General features: G+C 43.4%; 1 protein-coding gene across 1 annotated transcript in view; it reads left to right on the top strand.

The window, feature by feature from the left end:
- LOC144681584 (interleukin-17 receptor E-like) overlaps positions 1-18866 on the top strand; it is a 75649-nt gene extending 56783 nt beyond the window's left edge. Inside the window, exons 11-16 of the mRNA XM_078543295.1 lie at positions 1916-1961; positions 5502-5650; positions 11058-11120; positions 13328-13379; positions 13605-13712; positions 14633-18866. Of these exons, the coding sequence (XP_078399421.1) occupies positions 1916-1961; positions 5502-5650; positions 11058-11120; positions 13328-13379; positions 13605-13712; positions 14633-15282 (1068 nt within the window). The 3' untranslated portion in view covers positions 15283-18866. The remainder of the gene's footprint in view (positions 1-1915; positions 1962-5501; positions 5651-11057; positions 11121-13327; positions 13380-13604; positions 13713-14632) is intronic.
- The last annotated feature ends 4724 nt before the right edge of the window (positions 18867-23590 follow it).

The raw sequence follows: 23590 nt of genomic DNA, 5'->3' as shown, positions 1-23590 counted from the left end.
AGTAGACTGATGGGGCGGTCATTGGCTGGCTAATTGGCCACATTGCTTGCTTGATATCCAGTATTGAATGATCAGAAATTTCCCCCAACTAAATATTGGGAAGACTGATGTCATTGTTTTGACCCCCGCGACAAACTCCGTTCCCTTGCCACTCACTCTGTCCCTCTCCTTGGCAACTCGCTGAGGCTGAACCAGACTGTTCACAAGCTGAGCCGGGCTTTACCAGCCCCAGTGCAATGGTTCCCACCGCGGTGAATAGAGTGAGCCAGCCAAAAGTCCATTGGCTTTGGCGGGACCGGAAGATCCTGCAGGCGGGCGGGGCTGAAAAATCCAACCCTTGGTGTCATGTTTGACCCTGAGGTGAACTTGTAAATGTAGATGTTCGGAGAGACTTGGGTGTACTTGTACAAGAAAAATAGCAAGCTGGCACGCAGGTACAGCAAGCAATTTGGGGGGCCAATAGTATATTGGCTTTTATTGCAAGGGGATAGGAGTACAAGAATAAGGCAGTTTTGCTAGTTGTGCAGGGGTTTGGTGAGACCACATCTGGAATACTGAGCACAGGTTTGGTCTGATGTTGGGTGGCATGCTGGCTTTCCGGCTACACCCAACTTCTGGGCCATTTTTGCCAAGGTGGCAATGTTGAAGGAGGGGTGTTGGCAGAGCTACCCGCCCGCACACAGTGGGCAGATGACCTGGCTTGTTGAGGGCCTATTAAGGCAAATTAAAGGAGGCCGACTGGAATTTTCCTTCAGGTGGTGGGGGCCAATTTAACTCCCTAAGGCAGCCTCCTGGCAGTAGGCCATGGTAGGGGGTGTGGACGAGTGGTGGGTAGTGGGCAGTGCTCCAGGCAGGCCTGAAGGCCCTTCCTGCCTGCCTAGGTGCTAGAGCAGTCATAGGCAGCCCTCTAGGAGTTCTCCATCACACAATGGTAATCTGGCTGCAAGGGCCATTTTTAGTTTAAATTTTAAAAACTTTTTCGAAGCATCCACTCCTTTACTTACCCTCCATTGCAGGCTGATGCTATTTTCAACCTGGACGGCCTCTGACTAGTCCTCCAGCTTCAAGAGCCCGCCTGCTGTCCTTAATTGGATGGCGAGTCTTCCTTCTGTTCACTATTTGGCTGCCCTGGGAACAATCACAATGAGTGACTATGGGCGGTAGCTTGATGGTGGCTGGGAGCATTTCATTAAATGGGAGGGTGGCAGGTGTGTACCATGACACCTTCCCTCCTCCACCCCAATTAAGTCCAGGGCGGGTAGGCCGTATAAAGGCCCTCCCACCTTGCCATCAATTGAAGCCCTTAACGGGGGCAATTAGTGCCCACCAAAGAGCCACACCCAGCTGCAGCTGGTATTAACCCAGCGGTGGGTGGGTGGTGGGGCTTTATAATGCAGGGAGCACAACAAACAAACCCTGGCAAGTTTCCCACACAACGTGGGCTTCTCACCACCATTTCAGCCAGAAGGCGGCAATCGAAAGGGAAAATCCTGCTGCAAGTGATAAGAGACTTCCCTGTACAGCAGACGTGACCATGCAACAGTCACACATGTACATTCGACAACACCCTCCTCCATAGACACCCATCAGCTTATACTGAGTGAGTAAAACCACATGTTTTTGTAATCCTGATCTAGGGGAAGGTTTTCCTGATACTGAATTTACTGGGAACAGATAGAAATGCTGATAATAAAGAGAACTAAGATGGTACAATTGTGCAGAGTTCTGATTTAGCAATGGTTTCCAAATAGCTGCCCACAGCAAGTTGTTTCTGGCCTCATGTATGAGCTTGTAATTTGAGGTTATCTATGGTAATAATCCACAAGTGTAGAAAGAGTGATGTTCTGGCACCACATACCTCCATTTTCATGACAATGATGCGAATCACCTTGATCTCCTTTGTTTTCTTTTGCAGTTTAAATATAAAAACAGTAGCCATGTTGAGTGTCGAAACAGACCAGGTAAGTTAGATTTTTAAAAAAATAATTATGACTGCAGTGTTTACCGCCTTTAAAATCAGCATGTGCTTGAGCATCCAGAGAGAGCCATGGTGCACGCTTCAGTTAGGAGGAGAATAGGAATAAATCAAATTCAATTTTATCAGGAAAATCTGCCTCTCCTGCAGGACTTGAGCACAGGAAATCAAGGCAGTACTGAGGAAGTGCTGTACTGTCAGAGGTGCTGGTTTTTAGATCAGATGTTAAACCAGGCTCCATTTGCCCTCTCAGATGAACATAAGAGATCCCCAAGGTGCCATTTTGAAGAAAGGAGGGGGCTTTATCCCTCGTGCCCTGGTCAATATTTATCCCTCGATCAATGTCACAAAAACAGGTTATCTGCTCATTATTACATTGTTGTTTGTGGGATCTTGCTCGGCACAAATTGGCTGCCAAGCTTCCTCCAATACACTTCAAAAAGTACTTCATTGTCTGTAAAGCGCTTTGAGATTTCTGCTGATTCCGTAAAACACTATATAAATACGAGTCTTTTGTTCGTTCTTTGGTTCCGGATTATCAATGTATACATGTGGTTTTATTCACTCATTCTAAACTGACTAATGTCTATGGAAGGAGGGCGTTGTCTAATGTCTGTATTGGTGTTACATGGTGCCGTCTGCCATACTGGCAAGTCTCTTCATCACTCACCTGTGCTATCATACCCCTTCGTTCCTACACTCCCAAATTTCAAATAGATTCATATATATACCACTGTCTGAGAAGTTTCAGTCTCTCTTGTGGGTTCAGTGGCTCAGCACTCTCTCTTGCCCCTGAATCACAAGGTTGTTGTTTCAAGTCCCGCTCCAGAGGCTTGAGCACAAGAATCAAGTTGACACTCCAGTTCAGTGCTGAGGGAGTGCTGCACTGCTCAAAGTGTCACCTTTCAGATGAGCTGTTAAACTTAGGCCCCATCCATCCTCTCAGGTGGATGTAAAAGATCCCATTGTGCTATCTCAAAGAACAGCATGGCAGTTCTCCTTGATGACATGGCCAATATTTATCCCTCAGGTCAGCATCACAAAAAACAATCATCTGGTCATGTTCACATTTCTGTCTGTGGCAGCCTGTGTGTGCAAATTTGCTGCCGTGTTTCCTACATTTCAAAAGTACTTCATTGTCTGTCTTATTTCCCTCCCTCTTTCCATCAAGCCCACCTGCCTTTACCTGCCTTCATGCCCTTGTCGTTGTAAGTCTGACAGATCCTTTTGTCCAACACAAGCGACGTGTAAATTTGTTGTGTTCAGGGGTCAGGGTGGGGTCGACGTTTACCAGTTTGGTGAATCGGAGCCCTGCTTCTCTGCATGACAGATTGCACACAAGGATACAAGAAATAAGAGCATGAGGAGAGCACACGGCCCATCGAGCCTGCTTCGCCATTCAATATGATCATGGCTGATCCTAGGTTTCAACTCCATTTTCCTGCCCACTCCCGCTATCCCCTGAGAGACCAAAAATCTGTCTATCCCAGCCTTAAATGTATTCAACGATGGAACAACCCTCTAGAGTAGAGAATTCTAAAGATGCACAACCATTTGAGTGAAGTAATTTCTCCTCATCTCGGTACTAAATGACCTTATCCTGAGACCGTGCCCCCATGTTTTAGGTTCCCCGACCAGCAGCAACATTATCCCAGTGTCTGTCCTATCAAACCCTTTCAGAATCTTCTATGTTTCAGTGAGATCGCCTCTCAATTTTCTAAATGCCAGAGAACGTAGGCCCAATTTACTCAGCCTCTTGTCATAGGAGAATCTCCCCATCCCAGGGACCAATTTAGTGAACTTTCACTGTACCACCTCCAAAGCCTGGCTGTTGCCCTCTGCCTACACCTCGGGGCTGTTTTGCACCTGACTTGCAGACCACTTCGTCCTCGGGTAGATGTGAGGCATTTGGCCTCCCACAACACCTATACAACTGCTATCCTGTGCTCACAAGAGCCATGAAATGATCAGCACATCTCCTAGCCACTTGGAGTTTTTTTAACATCCCTGATGAAGTAACCACTTTCGTAAACCATTTGGAACTATCTCCTGGAATTAGTCACTTAACAGTAAATGGAAAAACCTTCATAGTGTGTTAAACTTGCACTTTCAAGCAATATCTGCCAATTGACTTTTAGCTTAAAAACCATTTCTCTGTACATCTTTTCTTGATATCTTAAATCTCTGCCTGTACACTTCAGACATTAAATCAGAAGCCATGTTAATAGCATGCTTTACAACATCGTCTAACCATTGGCAGGGTTGCCTTGAGAAAACTCCATGAGAACTTTTCTGCCTAACAATAGCAATATGGAATGGCTACAGCACAGACGGAGGCTATTCGGCCCATTGAGCCTGTGCTGGCCTTCTGCAAGAGCAACTCAACAAATCCCATTCCCTTGCCTTTTTCTCATAGCCCTGCAAATATTTTCTCTTTAGATAATTATACAAATGCCTTTAGAAAGCAGCAATTGAATCTGCCTCCAACACATCCTTAGGCAGTAATGCATTCCATGGCCTTAGAACCCAGTGAATAAAAAGGTTTCTTCTGCTGTCTGTCCTTAGTCTCTTACACTGAATGTTACTTTTATGTCTCATCTTTCTAGACCCTTCAATCACTGGAAACAATCCATTTCTATTTACTCTGCCTCGTCTCTTCATCATTTTAAACACTTCTATCAAATCATATTGTAATCTCCTCTGTTAGAATGGCAACAGTCTCAATTTTTCAACCTACTGATGTAAGTTTCTGTCAGGTTGGAAACTCTTCCTCCCTCTCGCCAGCCTTGTAGCTAATGCTGTTTTGTCTCATGTTGCTGCTATTTTGCCATTTCAATGGCACTGAATTTACATCATTCCCTCTCTTCTTCACCTAATAACAGGCCACCTCCAGCAGCCCTGTTCCAATTAGGGGTGGTAGACGACTTCTATAGGGTGAAGGGCCAATCGGAGCACCCGAGGCTGTAGGTGTCTGGCAGCACCACTGGGAAATGTGATCGCTGCTGATGTAGGTGGGAGACTGGGAGTGTGGCTCAAGATTGAGGAGCCCTTAAAGACTCCAAAAATGTGTGTGGTTTTTCTTTCTGAGCATGTATTGGCAAGCTTGTGTGCAAGGATGAGATGGCAAGAGGAGAGCTCATTCTGGGTTAGATGCTGAGAGACATTCTTGCACAATGCAAGGTGCTGGAGATAAAATTAGCCTGGATTATTGACGCACACGTTCATTCTTTTCTTCACACAGGCACAAACTGAGGCAATCTTCATTTTAGGAATTATGTTGCCAGGGCAGAGAGCAAGGGAGGGGTGGTGGTGTGCGGCCATTACAGTGATGCCCATAAACAGACAGCAACAACTTGCATCTATACTGTGTTTTGAAAGCACTGAATGCACTTGAACTCCTCAGTGAATTAAAGAAGATCTTTAATTTAATTTGATAAACTTGAGGCTGTAAGGTAGTTCAATATTGTTAATTAGTGACAGCATCTAAACTGTCTAACTAACATCACAGAGACTCTTTTGTTTGCAGACACGGATTGGAACGTGACTTTGGCGACAGAATCAAGCAAACTCTTGCTGACCTTCGTTTCACACATCCCAGCATCTTTCAGTGCTGTTCTATGCAAGAGAGTAGGAGAGGAATGCAAAAACTTGAGTATGATATACAGCATAAACCAGGTCAGCACTGTTTGATATCTCAACCTTTGTCAAGGATCATCTCTGCTAGAGCCCTGCTAGCTAATACGTGTCAAAATAACTTTGTTTGAAAACAACACTTGTCAGCGTAGACTGTTGGACTGCCGTTTGGAAGAAACCATATGCCTAGAGATGATTAATACCTTCTTCTTGCAGCTTGCCTTGATACAAACATATGAACATGGAAACAAGGACAGATGGGAGAACCCTCTTGTCCATCTGATCCATCCAACACATTGGTAATGCCCTGTGCATTACAATATATACAGTCCCGACCTCCCAACCTCACCCAAAACTATATGAGCTCCTGAGCGCAGTGGAAAATGAGATAAGGCATCCAATTTGGGTGGAGAAAATCTGGGAAATTCCTCTTTGACTCCTTAGGGCAATCAAAACTGCTCCAGGGGATTGGTAATAATGATATGCAGTACCTTGCTTTTGTATAAGGTAATCTGCATCCTAGCCCAGAAACAGGGCCATCTCTTACTTGGAGGAGTTCAGTGTATCAGTGTTTATACTATGAGTGGCAGTCTGTTCCAATATTTTTTTGGGAAAAGAATCACCTCCTGACACACAACTAAGTTCTGGCCCTTGTACAACTTGATATGGAATAAACTGTCTACTCGAGCAAAGCGCTTCATCATCTTATAAATCTTTTATCCAATCCATAGCTTACTTATCTCTAAGATGTTGAGTCCAACTCTCTGTTGGCCTATCCAGGTAACAAAGATGCCATCAAACTTGGGATTAATCTTTTGATCCTGCTCTGCACCCTTTCCAAAGAGACTAATATTGGAAACATTATTCTAACCGAGGCCTGACCAAAGCCTTATACAAGGGCAAAATAGTATGCTTTAATTTATAGTCAATTGTTCTAAAAATGTGCTCCTACACCCTATTTGACATTGCTATCTCTTCACATCATTGCTCAGGAACCTTTTTTTGTTCTTTGTTCTTTCATGGGATGTGAGTGTTGCTGGCTGTGCCAGCATTTGTTGCCCATCCTTAATTGCCCTCGACTGAGTGACTTGCTAGGCCATTTCAGCGGGCTGTTAAGAGTCAACCACATTGCTATGGGTCTGGAGTCAAATGTAGGCCAGACCAGGTAAGGATGGTAGATTTCCTTCCCTAATGGACATTAGTGAACCAGATGGGTTTTTATGAAAATCGACGATAGTTCCATGCACCATTACTGAGACTAGTTTTCAATTCTAGAATTGTTAATTATAAGATCTTATTTACCTATTATTACTATTCTTTATCTCTTTTAATGCTTTTCCCTGAAAAATGTATGTATTCACCTTGCCCACATGCATAACACTGCACTTTCCTAAGTAGGTGAATGTGAACAGAATACTTTTGATGTTTGTTTCCCCCGGCTGGTATCAAGATGAGTGATCTAGATAGGTACAGTATATGATAGAAGAAAGATAAAGCAATGTATGCTTTACTGCATAAATGTGCCTTAACCCCAACATTAGATAAATCTCTACTCCACTAGTGTGATAGCTCTATTTCAGGTGTTCTTGAGAAACGCTGCCAGTTGCATTATGGTCACATTTATGATGCAAACTCAGATTCACTGTGAAAGGGGTTGAAGCTGCCTAGAGTTATTTAATTATGATCCCAGCGGATGTTACTACTGGACAAGCCTGACTCCAGCATGGAATCTGGCTTGATAGACCCTCACTTTTATTTTTTGCTTAAGATGCGTGGAGAGGGGCTACTGAACAGAGCCACAGGAGTCAGCTGATGAACTTTTAACAAATTAATAAAACATTTACTAAATAAGAAAAGGTGAACTATATTACAATACTCCTTCACCCACAACTATACCTTTACAGATATATACAGATTTGTAAGAATAACACAAGTTACAAAATCTATCTCGTACTCTAGTGTTCACTGTAAGTACATAGTCCATGTAAACCAATAGGTGACCTGTGGTCAGGCACACCACATTCTGAAACCAAATGACAGATGCCTCCCCAAACAGCTGCTATGGATCTCTCGCCAACTCCCCCCAGATGCTTGTCGCACTGGGAGCCAATTGGTCTCACTGCACTCAGTCTTTCAGATGAGGGTTTCCAATCTCCACTCTTCAAGGACTCGCTTTGGAACCTTCTTCCAAACTAACGCTTTCTCTCAGACGCCTTCTGCAAGGGTCCACCTTCAACTTCAGTTTGGGACTTCCTATCTGTCCCTCTGCTGTCCAATCTCTCTGGCAGCTGCTTCCAACTGAACTCAAACTGCTTTTTCTAGTTTTTTCTGTGTGTGTGTGTTGGGGGGAGGTGGGTCTCTCTCCCTGGACCCTTGTTGTTGGGCAACAGGACAGTTTTTATACTCTTGTTTGCTTTAACTCTCCTTCAAGAGTCGTAAAACTCTCATTAGAAATGCAGGTATACAAACAGAGCTTTAGACCTGTTGTCTCCACTCAAAAATGAAACTAGATCCCAGCTTTCACCTTTAAACCCACAAGTAGAAAAAAATATAGATTAAATTTAAAGATATACCTTATTTTTAACACACCCAAATACCACATATAACTTACTTAAACTATCTCTATTTCCTAACAAATCTAAGGCTGGAATTTTATGGCTCTGTCACAGCGGGGACCGGGCTGTAAAATGTGGCAAGCCATTCTAAACACTTTGGCGGGAATGTAAAATCCTGTTGCTATAAAATTCTGCCCTAAGAGTTTTACAGATGACAAACAGCAGGAACTCCATTCACTGTTAACCTACATTGCCTTATTTCTATTCTCTGTTGTGCCTGGCCATTAAAAAAAGAAAACAACCCAAATCCTAGGCTCTATTTCTAAAGAGAGAGAACTTAAAAAGTAGGGAAGTGATGCTAAACCTTTTTTGAACCTCGGTTAGTCCACACTTAACAGTACTGTGCACAGTTCTGGTTGCCATATTATAAAAAAGGATATAGAGGCATTGGAGAGGGCACAGAGAAGTTTTACAAGGATGATACAAAAAATGAGTGAGTATGCATATGAGGAAAGGATTGACAGGCTGGGTCTCTTCTCTCTTTGAATAAAAGAAGGCTGAGGGTTGACCTAACAGAGGTCTTTAAAATTTCAAAAGACTTTGACAGAGTGGATACTCAAGCCCAGATTTTGGCTCCCAGGTCAGGTGCACAGAGACAGGTGAATTCCTGGCTCTGCAAACTCGATCTTTAAAAATGGCTGACATTGGATTTTCAGTGTGGGGACAGGGGTGGGAGGGGGTGCGGCCTGGATTAGAAGTTGGGGTGTGTGACCCTGGGAGTACTGAGGAGGCTGCCAGATGCAGAGACAGGCTGGGTGGAAGGCCTGCCTCAGGGGTCCGGCACTCTGTCCAAAATTTTAAAATAAAAAATAAAACATGAAACATCTCTCCAGCCCTCACCCCTCACCCTCACATTCCCTGTGCCCCATCCATGCCAACTCATGCCACCTCACCCCCCCCACACCCACCCTCCATGGCCATTCATACCCTCCATGCCTACCTATGCCCCTCCACCCACCTCATAGCCCCTTTGTCAACTAAGTGCTAACTCATGTCAACTAAGTGCTAACTCATGTCAACACATGCCACCCACCCACCACCCTTTGCCCTTACACCTACCATGCCAACTCACCCAGTATCCACCATGGACAGACCTCAGGACCCATGCAGAGATGAGATAAAATAAAGTTCTAGAAATTTTTCAGTGTCTATTGCAGACTTTACTACATTGGAAAAAAACACACATTCATAAAAACCCATTTACTACATTTACGTTCCTTCAACTAAATAAAGCCTTATAAACAAGCCCTATAAACAAACAATTTATTCAAATGCACAATCCCAAATAACAACAATCATTGGAATTCATAGTCCCACTTCCAGGAATCTTTAACCAGCACTTGTAGCTGTCAATCAAACTGAAATGGCAGGCACCTTACTGTGATAATGGATAGTTGTGAAATGAGCTATGCAGCACTAATCCAGTAATGAAAGCCCTCAGGCTTATGTCAACAGAGAGAGTGAAATAGCAAGCAAACATTTATTTTACACTACAAACGTTTTTTTTCCAAAGATTTAAAGGGCAAGACTTTTAAATACCTTGACCAACTTCCTTCTAACAGTTATTCTTGACAGCCCCCTTTGACAGGTGCTTCTGATAGTTGATTTTGACAGGTCTGCTGATAGTTCCAATGGGCTTGATAGTAATGAATTAATGCACCTTTTATGCACATTTATGTCTCTCACTCACTTTTCCAGAACCGCTTTATCCAATTCAGGGTCGCGGGGAGCCAGAACCTATCCCGACAGGCAATGGGCGCTAGGCTGGGTACACCCAGGATGGGATGCCAATCCATCACAGGGCATACACTCTCAGACATACACACTAAGGGGAAATTTACCTGTAACCAATCCACCTAAGCATGCCTTTGGATGGTGGGAGGAAACCGGAGCACCCAGTGGAAACCCACGCAGACACAGGGAGAACCTGCAAACTCCACACAGACAGACACCCGAGGTCAGAATCAAACCTGGATCCCTGGAGCTGAGAGACAGCAGCGCTGACCACTGTGTCATTGTGCCACCCACATTTATGTCTATTTTTAACAATTCCAAAGGCCACCTGACTTCCTCCCCAACCCTCTGTCAAGGGCATCTTATCTCTACCAAAGGGCACCTCACCTTCCCCAAAGGTGTCCTGGGACTAGATCCAAAGGGGTACCTTACCTCTCCACAGGGGTACCCTTACTATCCAAATGAACCCACAAAGTTCAGAGCTGCTCCTAGCAGGTCTAATCTGCACACTTCTGGACCCATGCTCCAAGGCCACCAAAATCCCACTTGAATGGAGGCAGCTGACGATTTATATGGCCAGCTGCTCTGTAAAACATGCATGCGCTAAATGTGCCCCGCTCTGCGAAGATGGGAATTGCTGTGTTTGGGAGCGAGATTTGGATTTTTGGCCATTTCCACCATTTTCGCCATTATGTCGAGGCTCACCATTGTGGCAAAAATCTGGGCCATAAAGAATATTCACCCTTGTTGGGAGTAGCATAACTAGAGGCCATCAATATAGGATAGTCGGCATGAAATCCAATAGGGAACTCAGAAGAAATTTCTTTTACACAAAGAGTGGTGAAAATGTGGAACAGAGAGTGGTTGAGGCAAATAGTTTAGATATATTCAAGGGGAAGCTAGACAAGCATTTAAGTGAGAAGGGAATGGATGGTGACGATGGTAGATTTAGGTGAGGAAAGATGGAAGGAGACTTGAGTGGAGCATAAACACCAACATGTACTGGCTGGGCTGAATGGCCTGTTTTTGTGCAGTATATTCCATGCAATTCTATGTAATCCGATGGATGTTTCATTTTAAAATTTTCATGTTTTTCACAGGTTAAATTGAATACCCAGAAACTCCTGATTTTGTCTGTAGAAAGCCATGAATTCTGTGCAAGGGTAGGTAACTCATCGATTTATCTTACAGGAACTTGGCGGGGGAGATTTCTCAATCTTCATTGAAAATATCAGCAGGGGAACATGTAGAACGTGGGAAATCCGTGAAATACTGTTCAAACTGGCTTCTTGATGAAAGTTAAGGGGAGGAATTTCTCTTTCGTCAACACCACCCCCTCCCAATGTCCCAGGAGTGAGAATCAAGCAGCTCTATTAGCTAAATCATGAATTTGGCTCAGTAAAGCCAGTAAATCATTCATTAGTGGAAGTCGTGGTGAAATCTGAGATAAGAGCAACCAGTTTTGGTTGTGGGATCTTGCATCAAACCTTGTGGTGGGAAAAGGATTGGGAACCTGAGGGAAAAAATAAATGTGAAGCAACTGCTTGTGATAATGTTGGATGAATGATTTGCTGAATGGGCTAATGCCACCATTAAATAGTGGGATCCTATAAAGACCGTTATTTTGCCATCGCTTCTAGCCAAATGTGAATAAAAGAAAAATAAAAGAGGAGGCATTCAGCGAAACATTCAATTAATGGTATAAAAAAAAAATTCTTTCGAGTTATCAACAGTCACAGATTGCAACTCTTTTGAGTACAATCACAGTTCTTGGTTTCCGGGAGTGGGACACGAACCCACAACCCTCTGATTCAAAGGCAAGGGTGCTATGAACTGAGCCACAGCTGACACCTCCTTAATGGTATAAAGGTGTACCCTGTTCTACTCCAAGATGGGGGCCAATTTAGTACTATAGGTACGTAATTAGCTGTAGTCCCATAGGAATCTCTCCCTATTAGTGAGAGACAATTGGTTAGGGGGCACCATTCCACACCAAGGGCAGAATATTACACTCGGCATGCAGGCGCACACCTGATGCGTAAAATGATGCGCGATGACGTCAGGGGTGCATCCCGACATCATCGCACAGTCTTGTGATATTTTGTTCAGTGGCTGTGCGCCGGAGTCGGCTGCATGCCCGACGATAATTAAAAGGCCTATTAAGGCCATTAACAATCTAATTAAATTCAAATTTATGCTGCCCGTCCAACCTAACGGTTGGTGGGCAGGTGAAAAGGCCAAGCGGCTTTTACAATTTTTAGGAAACCTCATCCATGAGCTCTGTGCCTCAGGGAGATTGAAGCGCCCTTTCTCGCACATGTGCGAACTGCGCGCTAGGCCCGGCTCTCCCCCCCCCGCCCTGCAGAGGCAGCTCTGAACGCTTCCGCTCGTGATCCACACAGGGTGGGCCAATTGAGGGCCAAATCAGCATGAAATCGCGGTGCGGATCCAATCGTGGGCGGCGGACGGCTTTCTGACTGCCCCCGCTGAGCCCACACGCCAAGAGCAAAATCCTGCACCAAGTGTGGGGCAGGTGAGGAGGCAAGCCTACCTACCACAGCCAGAACAGGAATTGAACCTGTGCTGCTGGTGTTATTCTGAACCATATGATAGCCATCTAGCCAACTGAGCTAACTCTTACTGCTGATATAATGGATACTTCTAAAGTTCCAAGTGGAGAGCAGGTATTACTGACTTTAAACTCCTAACCCATGAAAACAAATACACTGTATGTGGCAGCAGTAGAGCACTTTGGAGCAACAGTGTTCCAATAATCTGTGACTGAACCCATTAGTGGCTGACACATGAAATCTTACTGCTGCTGAGATCTAATACTTCAAACACTGTCCAGCTATTTTCACAGAGGATCTGGTCCTCTTTGTTACATTTTATTGAATGCAGCACTGCATGCCAACCCAAGTTTTTGAAAAAAGAGCAACATGATATGCCTTGAACTGGAGCTCTGTCAGAAATACTTCTGGGTGTAGCACCATGTTAGCTTCTATTTGCATGGCTCTTGATTAAGTTCTCTTTTCGGTGAAAATCCAATGATTTATCAATGATGCCTCCACATCCTCTGAATTTGAATCCAATATTGGGATTGATAGATCGTCTGTGAATGGAAACACTATATAATATACTGGTAATAGCACCGGCTCTTTGAGTGGTGTGCAATAGGCCATCAACAAAGCCGCCAGATCTTTTCCCCCAACACAAAATGGAACCTTTACACAAAACAGGGCTTCAACAGGCCAAATAAAAGATCTACAGGAAGTTATTTAATAGCTTAGCCTAGTACTAAGTGGATAAATTGGAGTGATGGCAGTATCTATTAGAAAATTTAACACCTTTTCAAAAATCTCTTTCCCAGGTGTGGCGTTCTGATGTGACTTTCTCTGGGAAGAGGCTGCTTTGTCCACACTGTAAGTGTTACAATTTATTTTATCAGGCCTAATTTTTGAACTTATTGTACTGCGAGTGCGATATGACGTGAGAATCTTTATCTTCCAACTTCAGGTTTCTTAAAATCCAAACAGTGCATTTTTCAGTTTTCATAAGAACGAACGTTTCTGTTGAATATATATATATGCTCTGTTTCCACTTGTTTTCTAAAATGTCCTTTTTTGTGCTTGTCGTTTGTTTTGCAGACCCTCGTCATTGGATAGGGCTGGGACTCTTGGGCACACTGGCGGTGTTAGCAGTTATCCTGCTGTTTGCTTATATGGTCTGGAAGTTTACAGCTAAAGTTGTATCAGGTAACATAAAAATATAATATAGAGAATCGAACAGCACAGAAGGAGGATATCAGACTCATTATGCCTGTGCTGGCTCTATGAAACAGCTATTCAATTAATCCCACTCTCCTGCTCTTTCCCCAGAGCCCTGCAAGTTTCTCCTTTTCAAGCACACACTGTATCCAATTCCCTTTTGAAAGTTAATATTGAATCTGCCTCCACCACCCTTTCAAGCAGTGCATTCTAGATCATAACAACTCACTGTATATTTTTTTTTAAATCCTCGTTAAAAATATGTTTGTTAGATATCCACAACACAAAAATTGTTCTGGAATCAATCCTATTAACATTGCAGACAAAAGGTCTCGTATAGATATCACTTCTGTGTGCCGACTATAAATTTATCCTAACCATACAGCATTCATACCCATACCTTGTGAATGGAGTTGTACTCCCACAGCAATCCCCAGCCATCCCCCACCTGACATAAACTTTTCAGCTGTACATCTTTGGCTCCTGCAGCAGAAGTTGCTACATTCTTACATCCCTCAGTAACGGTGATTTATAACTGCACACCAGGACCCCTTTCAGATCCACTTGCTCCTTCTGAGTGAGGTAGGGGATTGATGTATCATGCTCCTTCAGGGAACATCAGTTACAATTGAAATCCAGTAGCTCCTGCTGGAGACTGCGGACATTGAGAGCAACCAAAATGGCTCAGCACTGATGTTTTCAGTTTATTGACGTTCACCATCTTATCTCACAAATGAAATGAGGCTATTGGAAAATAATACAGAATAATAATACAGAATGATTAATAATACAGAGGCTGGTGCCTCAGTAGCCATAATCCAACATCACCATCTTCCAAGTAGGAAAGAGATACTTATTTTAATGAAAAAGCATAATCCTAAATCTTCTCCTTTTTCCTATCTTTGCAGCCCCGCTTTGGAGAAGAACAGTACTGGTGATGTATTCCCCAGATTCTGAAGAGCACAAAACATTGATCTGTGCTTTTGCAGATATCCTGAAGACTGAACTGCACTGCAATGTCATCCTGGACCTATGGGATACTGGCAAAGTGGCAGAGATTGGTATCGTCTCTTGGCTTTACAGCAAGAGGGAACTTGTGGAGCGTGAAGGAGGAAAGATAATAATTGTCTGGTCAAAAAGAAGCCAAAAAAGGTACAACCAATGGAGTGTGTTGGACCCAGGAAGCAAACTTAAGCACAGTGACTTGCATGACCTTTTCAATACCTCAATGGCTTGTGTTTACAATGACTTTTTAAGAAACAAGAGGATTAAAGATTACAGTATTATTTATTTTGATGGACTATGTAGCAAAGAGAACATTCCAGAAATATTTACCAAGATCCCTAAATACCGAATGCTGAAGGATTTTTCAAGCCTGGTGTGCACACTGCTATCTGCTCCAGAACTTCCATGCTGCTTCAAGTTAGGCACTAAGTTTCTGGTGCATGAAATCCTGCAGTCTGAGAAAATGCAAAAGCTGAGAAACAGTATAGAGCAGTGCGTAATGTTGCAGAGGCATGGGCTTCTCTGCTGTGAGGAATGTGACTGCTCAGACTGAGATTGGTTGGGCCTGAACTGTTAAAAAGATCTCAGCAATATCAAGACAGAGAGGGAGGATAGAGGACTTTGTGGTTAAATGGCAGAATTAAGCTCGTGTTTCTTTTTAATGAACCTCGTGTCTCCTGCATGCATTTATAATGAAGGACACTGTGCAAACAGACAGAGACAAGAAAACCATTGCAAGCAAAGAACTACAAGAAGTACAAGTCTGCTGTTCTGAGAAAGGTTAAATGCAACAATAGGAGACTGGAGTTCAGGAATTAAACCCAAGCAATTGGTGTTAAGAATGTAAAGGTGTCACATGTGGAAGGAGTAATCAAGATCTGTGAATATTTTTCATGTCGTGGATCATTGTTTAAAATTAGCTTCACAGAGACACACCAGCAAGGTTAACACATTTGGGAAGAAAGGAATACTTATCATGGTTGGAAGAGGAAGATGGGAAGAGGAGTGACTCAGGCGGCAATAAAAAGCAAGGAATGGAGAAAGAGGGAATAATTAAGAGAGTGAGCCTTTACTCTTGGTGTACTTATTTCAGAGTACTTACTCACTCACAATCTTTCAGCCTCAATCCAATGCAATCCGCAATGGAAACTTCAGCCTTTTGGTCTTATATTAACCAAGAGACCCAATGTGACAGTTGTATCTTATTAATTTCATTGTACTTGATAACCAGATACCTCAGATACTTTCTCATAATGGCCAGTTAGTTCCTGAAAACGTCAGCATGAAGTTTGTCTCCCATGACAGTAAATCCAAAACTTGACCATGCACCTCCTCATGAACATGGTTGGCAGACTGGAGACTCACTCAGCACTCGATCTCTTAGGGTATGATAGGATTTTTAACTTGCTCTCTGCTGGGTTACACTGTTGTATTCTGGAAATACTGCCAAGCCACTGATACCTTTATGCTGACCAGCAGAAGAGGCCGAGGGTGCTCCTCCTTCCAATTTTCCCTCCTCTCTTTGAGGAAAAAACATTTATGCTCAACACCTCTCCATTTAACAGAGCTGAATCCTAGAATTCTGTGCAGGAAAAAGTGGACATGGACTTGTTTCTTACTGTTCATCCCATCTTTTCTTTTAAAAAAAAAAATTCTCACTATTACTATCCATTCTCCACAAGGATAGGACAGAGGTCATTGCAGGCTGACTATCCTAATGCTGCTTCACAGTGAAGGATGGGAAACATGCCTGTGGTAGGGTGGGCAGTAATGTTCTGGGTCCTTTGCCTGGTCCTTATACCCATATTGCTATCAAGGCCAGGAAAAGAAAAGTTAAAGTGGCTAAGGATTTTGATCAAAGTTAAGATGTGCTCGATTCAGTTCCTCTGAACTCTTGGTATCTAGGCATCTTGCCATCACCTTAGTGTTAGTCTTAGTGATGGTATCTGCTCTGTTAGTATACAAGCATGAATATACTACTTTTTTGAGAAAATATCTTCACAGTCAATATCGCCGCATGTCAAAATTTTGCATGTTAATTTTTGGACACCCAGTTTCCGTGAAAAGAAGCCAAACGATCCAAATGGATCCATTTGATTGTTACAAAATGGAGGAATTGTGGATCTTGCATAACCTGGAAGGTTACTTAGGATGACAAACTAGAGGTCCAGCGGAAATAACTCCGAGCTTCAGAAATCTGCCAAGCATCAAACTCTTCCCTTCCTCATATAATATAAAAGCAAAATACTGCGGCTGCTGGAAATCTGAAATAAAAACACAAAATGCTGGAAAAACTCAGCAGGTCTGACAGCATCTGTGGAGAGAGAAATAGACTTAACATTTCGAGTTTGTATGACTTCTTCAGAGCTTTTAGCTTTGAAACAGTCATGCGAACTTGAAACGTTAACTCTGTTTCTCTCTCCATAGACACTGTCAGACCTGCTGAGTGTTTCCAGCATTTTCTATCTTCCGCTCCTCAGCTTGGTGTCCAAACACCAATTTGAGCTTGAGCCAGTATTCCTGATGCTTCACCGTTAACAATTGATCAATCTGTGGTGAGCGCAATGTACTGACTAACTAATACTTTTGTTAAAAAAAAGCACTGTCTTATATTACCCATCCTTCTTGTTCTTTCTGTCTTTTTGATCTATTGAAAAGTTGTGGCCACATATGTACAGAAGAAAATTGGAACCACATGGCTCACACCCTCCATATGTATTCAAAGCACTGAATGTTTATTCAGCTTCAGTGTGAGGATCTGTTTGTGTTTTTCTTAGCTTAACAACCTTTTGATATGTTTATTTAAGTATTATGTATGATATGTGACTGAAAGAAGCAACATTACTTTGCAATGAAAGAGGATCACAAGTACTGAGACAAAAGCACTTAATATAATGGTGATGCCTATAACAATCAATCATAAACTGGTTAGAAACCAGAAGGAGGTCACTCGGCCCCTCCTGTCCATGCTGGCTCTGCAAGATGTTATGGCACAGCCGATGGCTGAGCTGCTCAAACCCCAAAGGGAAACTTAAAACAACTGCCACAACTGTTTTGCAATTTGTTTAAATTTCAAGATGCATGCCTTGAATTCAGTAGTAATAAGACCACCGAGTCTTATAGGTTTCTTACAAAACTAAATTAAACCTTTAAAAAGAGAAGAAATTATTTTAAGTACACACATAGATCTACAAATTACTAGTATGCTAACTTCTAAATCCCCTAGTTAATCTAACTCCCAGTTACACTTTCATTAAGGCAACAGTAAGACATAGGGCAGAATTTTGCCCTTGACGGGGGTGCTGGGCAGGGACAGTCAGGAAGCCAACCGCTGCCCATTGTGAAACACGAGCAGCAGCGAGCTGGGTGAGCACTAACTTCCCACATGTGTGTGAGTGAGCGCTGCATAATCTCCCTGAGTCACTGAGCTACCTCAGGAAGATGAAGAGAGAAACTAATTTATGAAACATGTCCCCACATTTGACTCTGTCACATGAGCAGGGACATGTTATAATTAAAACTTTTATTTTATTATTATTTGCTTTTGGAAACTTCATCCAGCCTGAGGTTTCCAAAAAAATGCAAAGGCCGCTTGGCATTTTCGCCTGCCCGCCAACTGTAAGGTTGGACAGGCAGCGAAAAATTTAACTTAATTGATTCTTTAATGGCCTTAACAGGTCTTTTAATTGTTGGCGGGCGCGTTGCCAACTCCGACGAGCGACCGGCTACTGAACTATCGCGCAACTGTGCGTTGACGTAGGCACATTCAGCCGATGTCAATGTGTGTCATTTCACGCTCGAGTGGGTCCTGCCTGCCAAGTGAAAATTTCTGCCCATAGATTTTAGAAGACCCAGGCAAAGAAACATGATACCGTGAACAATCCAATTCAAAGTGAGTTTTCTTAACTTCAGTTCTTTGTGGATAGCAGCGTAGATGATGGAGGCTTGTTTTCGATCTTAGAATGCCTGCCCTTACACACAACCTTCTGACCTTTGTACATATGTTTCCCTTTGAATGCAAGTTCCCATTGTTTCACTATGTGTTTGGACTTTACCTCTGTATTAATAAAATCCGTCAAAGTACCAATTTTATCAGTAAGCTTTGGGAAAAATAAACACACTGGCCTGAATCTTCTGGTCGGCGTGCGGGGTGGGTCCTGCTCGCTGACACATAAAATGACACGTGATGGCGTCAGGCATGCGTCCTGATGTCACCGCGTGTTATTCAGATTTTCAGTTAGGCAGGCGCATGCCGGGTGTGGGAGGAGTTCTTTTTCCTCCCAGATCTGTAGGATGAGTGCTTGGAGTCTTGATGTGAGCAAGAACCCATCAGCTTTGAAGACCGCAGTTGGAATGCCACTGGGGCTGCAGGGTTTGATGTTTCTCATCTGTTTGTTTGCTCATTGCAGCTCTCCTATCGATGGTGGATCACCCACGGATTCTACCACAGGGCACAATAAATACCAAGTGCCCAATCCACAAGTACATCTTTCCCTCATTCTCTTTCTCAGGATTTGTGTACTATGAGTATTTTGCCCCTCTGTTCTGCAGCATTTGTTACACAGAAATTTAAACTGTTCAACTCTTGTGAAGAGCTATCAATATTCTTAAAGGGAAGATTATTTTTGAGAACATGTCTCAAATGCATTAATTCCTTGAGATTAATTTGAAGGAAAGCAGAATAGGTTGGATTGAATTGAAATGAGATTGTTTAAGAGGAGTCAATATTGTTTGACTCTCTGGAATGGAATTATATATATGTATGTAGGTTTTGAACAGACATGTCTAGCTGTAATTCCTGGAATGGGACATAAGCAGATAAAATGCTTTGTTCTATATTTAAGTTGCAAGAATGTGGCATGTGTCTTCGGCCAATTCAATTCACTCCACATGATATCAAGAAATAGCTCAGTACACTGAGCACAGCAAAGGCTATGGGCCCCAGTAACATCTTGGCTGTAATGCTGAAGACTTGTGTTCCAGAACTAGCCGTGCCCCTAACCAAGCTGTGCCAGTACAGCTAAAACAACGACATCTACCCGACGAAGTGGAAAATTACCCCGTACACAAAAAGCAGAATAAATTCAATCCGGCCAATTATCACCCCATCAGTCTACACTCAATCATCATATGTGATGGAAAATGTTGTCAACAGTGTTATCACGTGGTACATAATCAACAATAGCCTGCACACAAATGCTCAGTTTGGATTCCTTGGTCCAAACACAAACAAAAGAGCTAAATTCCTGACTTTCAAAAGCTTGTCCACCATCTACAAAGTCTAAGCCAGGAGAGGGATGGCAAGCTGTCCTCTTGCCTGGATGAGTGCAGCTCCAAACAACACTCAAGAAGCTCAATACTATCCTGGACAAAACAGCCCATTTGATTAGTAGCTCAGCCTTCACTTTAAACATTCAATCCCTCCACCACCAATGCAGTAGCAGCAGTGTGTACCATCCACAGATGCACTGCAGGAATTCACCAACTGCACCTTCCAAACCCAGAACCTCTTCCACCTAGAAGGGTGAAGGCAGCAGATGCAATGGAACACCAGCACCTGCAAGCTCCCCTCCAAGTCACACACTGTCCTCACTTGGAACTATATCACTGTTCCTTCACTGTCAAAATCCTGGCAGTCCCTCCATCACAGCATTGTGGGTGTATCTACACCACATGGTTCAAGAAGGCAGCTCACCGCCACCTTCTCAAGGGCAATTAGGGATAGGCAATGAATTCTGGCCTTGCCAGTGATGCCTAAGTTCCATGAACAAATTTTTAAAAAAAGCCATGATCAGCATGATCACCTTATCACCAGTAAAGAAAAAAAATACTTTTGATTATCATGAGGATTTAAGAAATTGCTATGGGGATGTACCTACCTCAATTGCACAAAAGACCAAATCCATCCCTCACCATTGATTATCCTGTAGAGTAAAATAGCACAGTTACTGGCACGACGAGATGAAGCACATGGAAAGAGAAGGCAGAATGGTAAGGAAACAGTGAAAAGAGGACATCTTAGATTGATAGACAGTGATGATAAATCAAAACAATGAGAATGCGACATTAAAGACTGGCTCAATTCTAGCATGCATTCTGATGTCAGAGTGTAAATATTATGGCTCGAGACCAGTAGATGACCGACAGCCAATACATAGTAATATTGGGAAAAGGGACGGGACCTAGTAATGCAAGATCTCTGCTATGTAGATCAACCCATTGGCTACAGGGAATCTTTGTCCACCCTGAGAAACTTGTCATTGTAAAACCAGCCATGGCAGTGGGGTGACATCACCAGCAGTTTTCCCCTCTGTTCCACCTCCCCTGCTGGATGTGTACTAGACACAGGCAAGATATTGGGATCCAGTACAGTGGGGGCAGCAAAAGTGGAGCCCACATAAAGGGAAAATAAACTTGTGTTTATGTAGCACATTTCTGGACCTCAGGACACCCCAAAGCTTGTTACAGCCACTGAAGTACTTTTTTAAATGTAGTCTCCTTTGCAATGTAGGAAAGGCAGCAGCAAATTTGCACACAGCAAGCTCCCGCAAACAGTAAAGTGATAGGGACCAGATTCTATTTTTGGTGATTTTGAATGCAGGGTACACATTGGTATTTGAAATAGGACACCAGGGTTAACCCCCCTATTCTTCAAAATAATACCTTGAGATCTTTTATGTTCATCTGAGAGAGAAGATGGGGCCTTGGTTTAACATCTAACCTAAAAAGCACCTTCTCCAATGCTCTAGCACCCCCTCCGTACTACACTGGAGAGTCAGCCTAAAATCTTGAACCCCTAACCTTCTGTCTCAAAGGCAAGAGTGCTACCAACTAAGCCACAGCTGAAATAAAAAGAGAAAATACTGGAAAAACTCAGCAGGTTTGGCAGCATCTGCGGAGAGACAGAGTTAATGACCAGATTTTTTCCTGCGTCTGGCGGGCTCGGCAGGCAGAGGCTGTTGCGGAGCCGATCGCCGCCCCCGATCGGCTCTGAAACGCCATTTTATGCGGGCGGGCCAATTAAGGCCCACCCAGTGTAATACGCGTGCAGTAGCGCTCAGCACTACCTGTGCAGGCGGGGAGAGGAGGGACGGTTGGGGCCAGTGCAGGGGCTGCCTCAGGGAGACTGAAGCGGTTTGTAAAAACATTTTTACCGAGATTGAAAATTTAATGAGACATGTCCCCTCGTGTGACTGTGTCACGTGGGACGGGACATGTTTTTTATTTTTAATACAAAATTTTTATTCAAGTGGTAAAAGCTTTAGGAAACCTCATCCCGCTCATGGATGAGGTTTCTTAAAAAACGTGAAGGCCGCTTGGTCTTTTCGCCTGCCCGTAAGGTTGGACGGGCAGCATAAACAATGACATTAATTAATTCGTTAATGACCTCAATAGGCCTATCAGTTATCGGTGGGCGCGCAGCTGACTCTGGTGCGCGCCCACCGAACGAAACATCGCAAGACAGTGAGATGACCTCGGGACACACGCCCGACATCATCGCGCTTCATTCTACACACAGGCGTGTCAAGCCCGCCCTCCGCACATGGACTGAAAAATCCTGGCCAATGTTTCCAGTCCGTATGACTCTTCTGCAGAGCCACGGCTGAACTTCCTCCAGGCTGAGGTGATAGCCTGGAACACTCCACAAAAGGACAAACCACACAATTCAAATTGGCCCTCTGATAAAGGGAGCTAATTTGATTATTTCCAGAAATTTCTTTCAGCTGGCCCTGCCAGCTTTCCCTCCATCCCTCCCTCCATGCAGCTTTCAAGTGCCTCAGTTTACTCCCTCTGGACCTCACCCCCAGCAGATGCTGCACCCATTGATTTATTTAAATAGACTGATTCTCTTCACTCCCCACAAACTCCAGCAGGTTCAGGCTCTCTTCCCCTTTTAACCTATTGAACACCCTGTGCATTCATTCCAGAGGAGAAGAGGCCACTGTGGTTTTGAGGCTACAGTCTTATGTAAATTTGGCAGATGCACACCAAACAGGTGCCCTGACACAGCTCGAAAGATTGAACATAGAGTCATAGAGGTCTACAGCACAGAAAAAGGCCCTTCAGCCCATCGAGCCTGCGCTGGTCAAACAAGTACCTAACTATTCTAATCCCATTTTCCAGCACTAGGCCCATAGCCTTGTATGCCATGGCATCGCAAGTGCACATCCAAATACTTAAATGTTATGAGGGTTTCTGCCTCTATCACCCTTTCAGGTAGTCAGTTCCAGTTTCCCACCACCCTCTGGGTGAAAAAATTCTTCCTCACGTCCCCTCTAAACCTCCTGCCCCTTACCTTAAATCTATGCCCCCTGGTTATTGATCCCTCCACCAAGGGGAAAAGTTCCTTCCTGTGTAACCTATCTATGCCCCTCATAATTTTATACACCTCTATCATGTCCCCCCCTCAATCTCCTCTGCTCCAGGGAAAGTAACCCCAGTCTATCCAATCTTTCCTCATAACTAAAACTCTCCAGCCCAGGCAATATCCTGGTAAATCTCCTCTGCACTCTCTCTAGTGCAACATGGGAAACCTTTATTTTATTTTTGTGTGTATAATATTATTATTTTGCATTTTCCATGTTTGAAATCTTTTACTGTGAAGTTGTTTCAATGTCTCCAATATTATTGTCATTAAGATGTGCTTGTTGCCAAATAATGATCTTCAATCCTCCGTGTGGAAATCTAAATTGAACTTTTAAATTGAACTGAAAAATAGAATTTTTAAAAACACAGAGATTAAAGTCATTTGAACTCACCACTCAAGATGGCTAACCCTAATTTTCATTACAATATATTCTACTTGCCAATTCATTGGAGTGAAGTCAGTCTGCTTGCAAAACCCATCAAAGACAATGACT

Source organism: Cetorhinus maximus, chromosome 6 (assembly GCF_964194155.1).
Source record: "Cetorhinus maximus chromosome 6, sCetMax3.hap1.1, whole genome shotgun sequence".
Classification (NCBI taxonomy): domain Eukaryota; kingdom Metazoa; phylum Chordata; class Chondrichthyes; order Lamniformes; family Cetorhinidae; genus Cetorhinus; species Cetorhinus maximus.
Note: the sequence above shows the minus strand (reverse complement) of the source record. Positions and strands in the feature narration are given on the sequence as shown.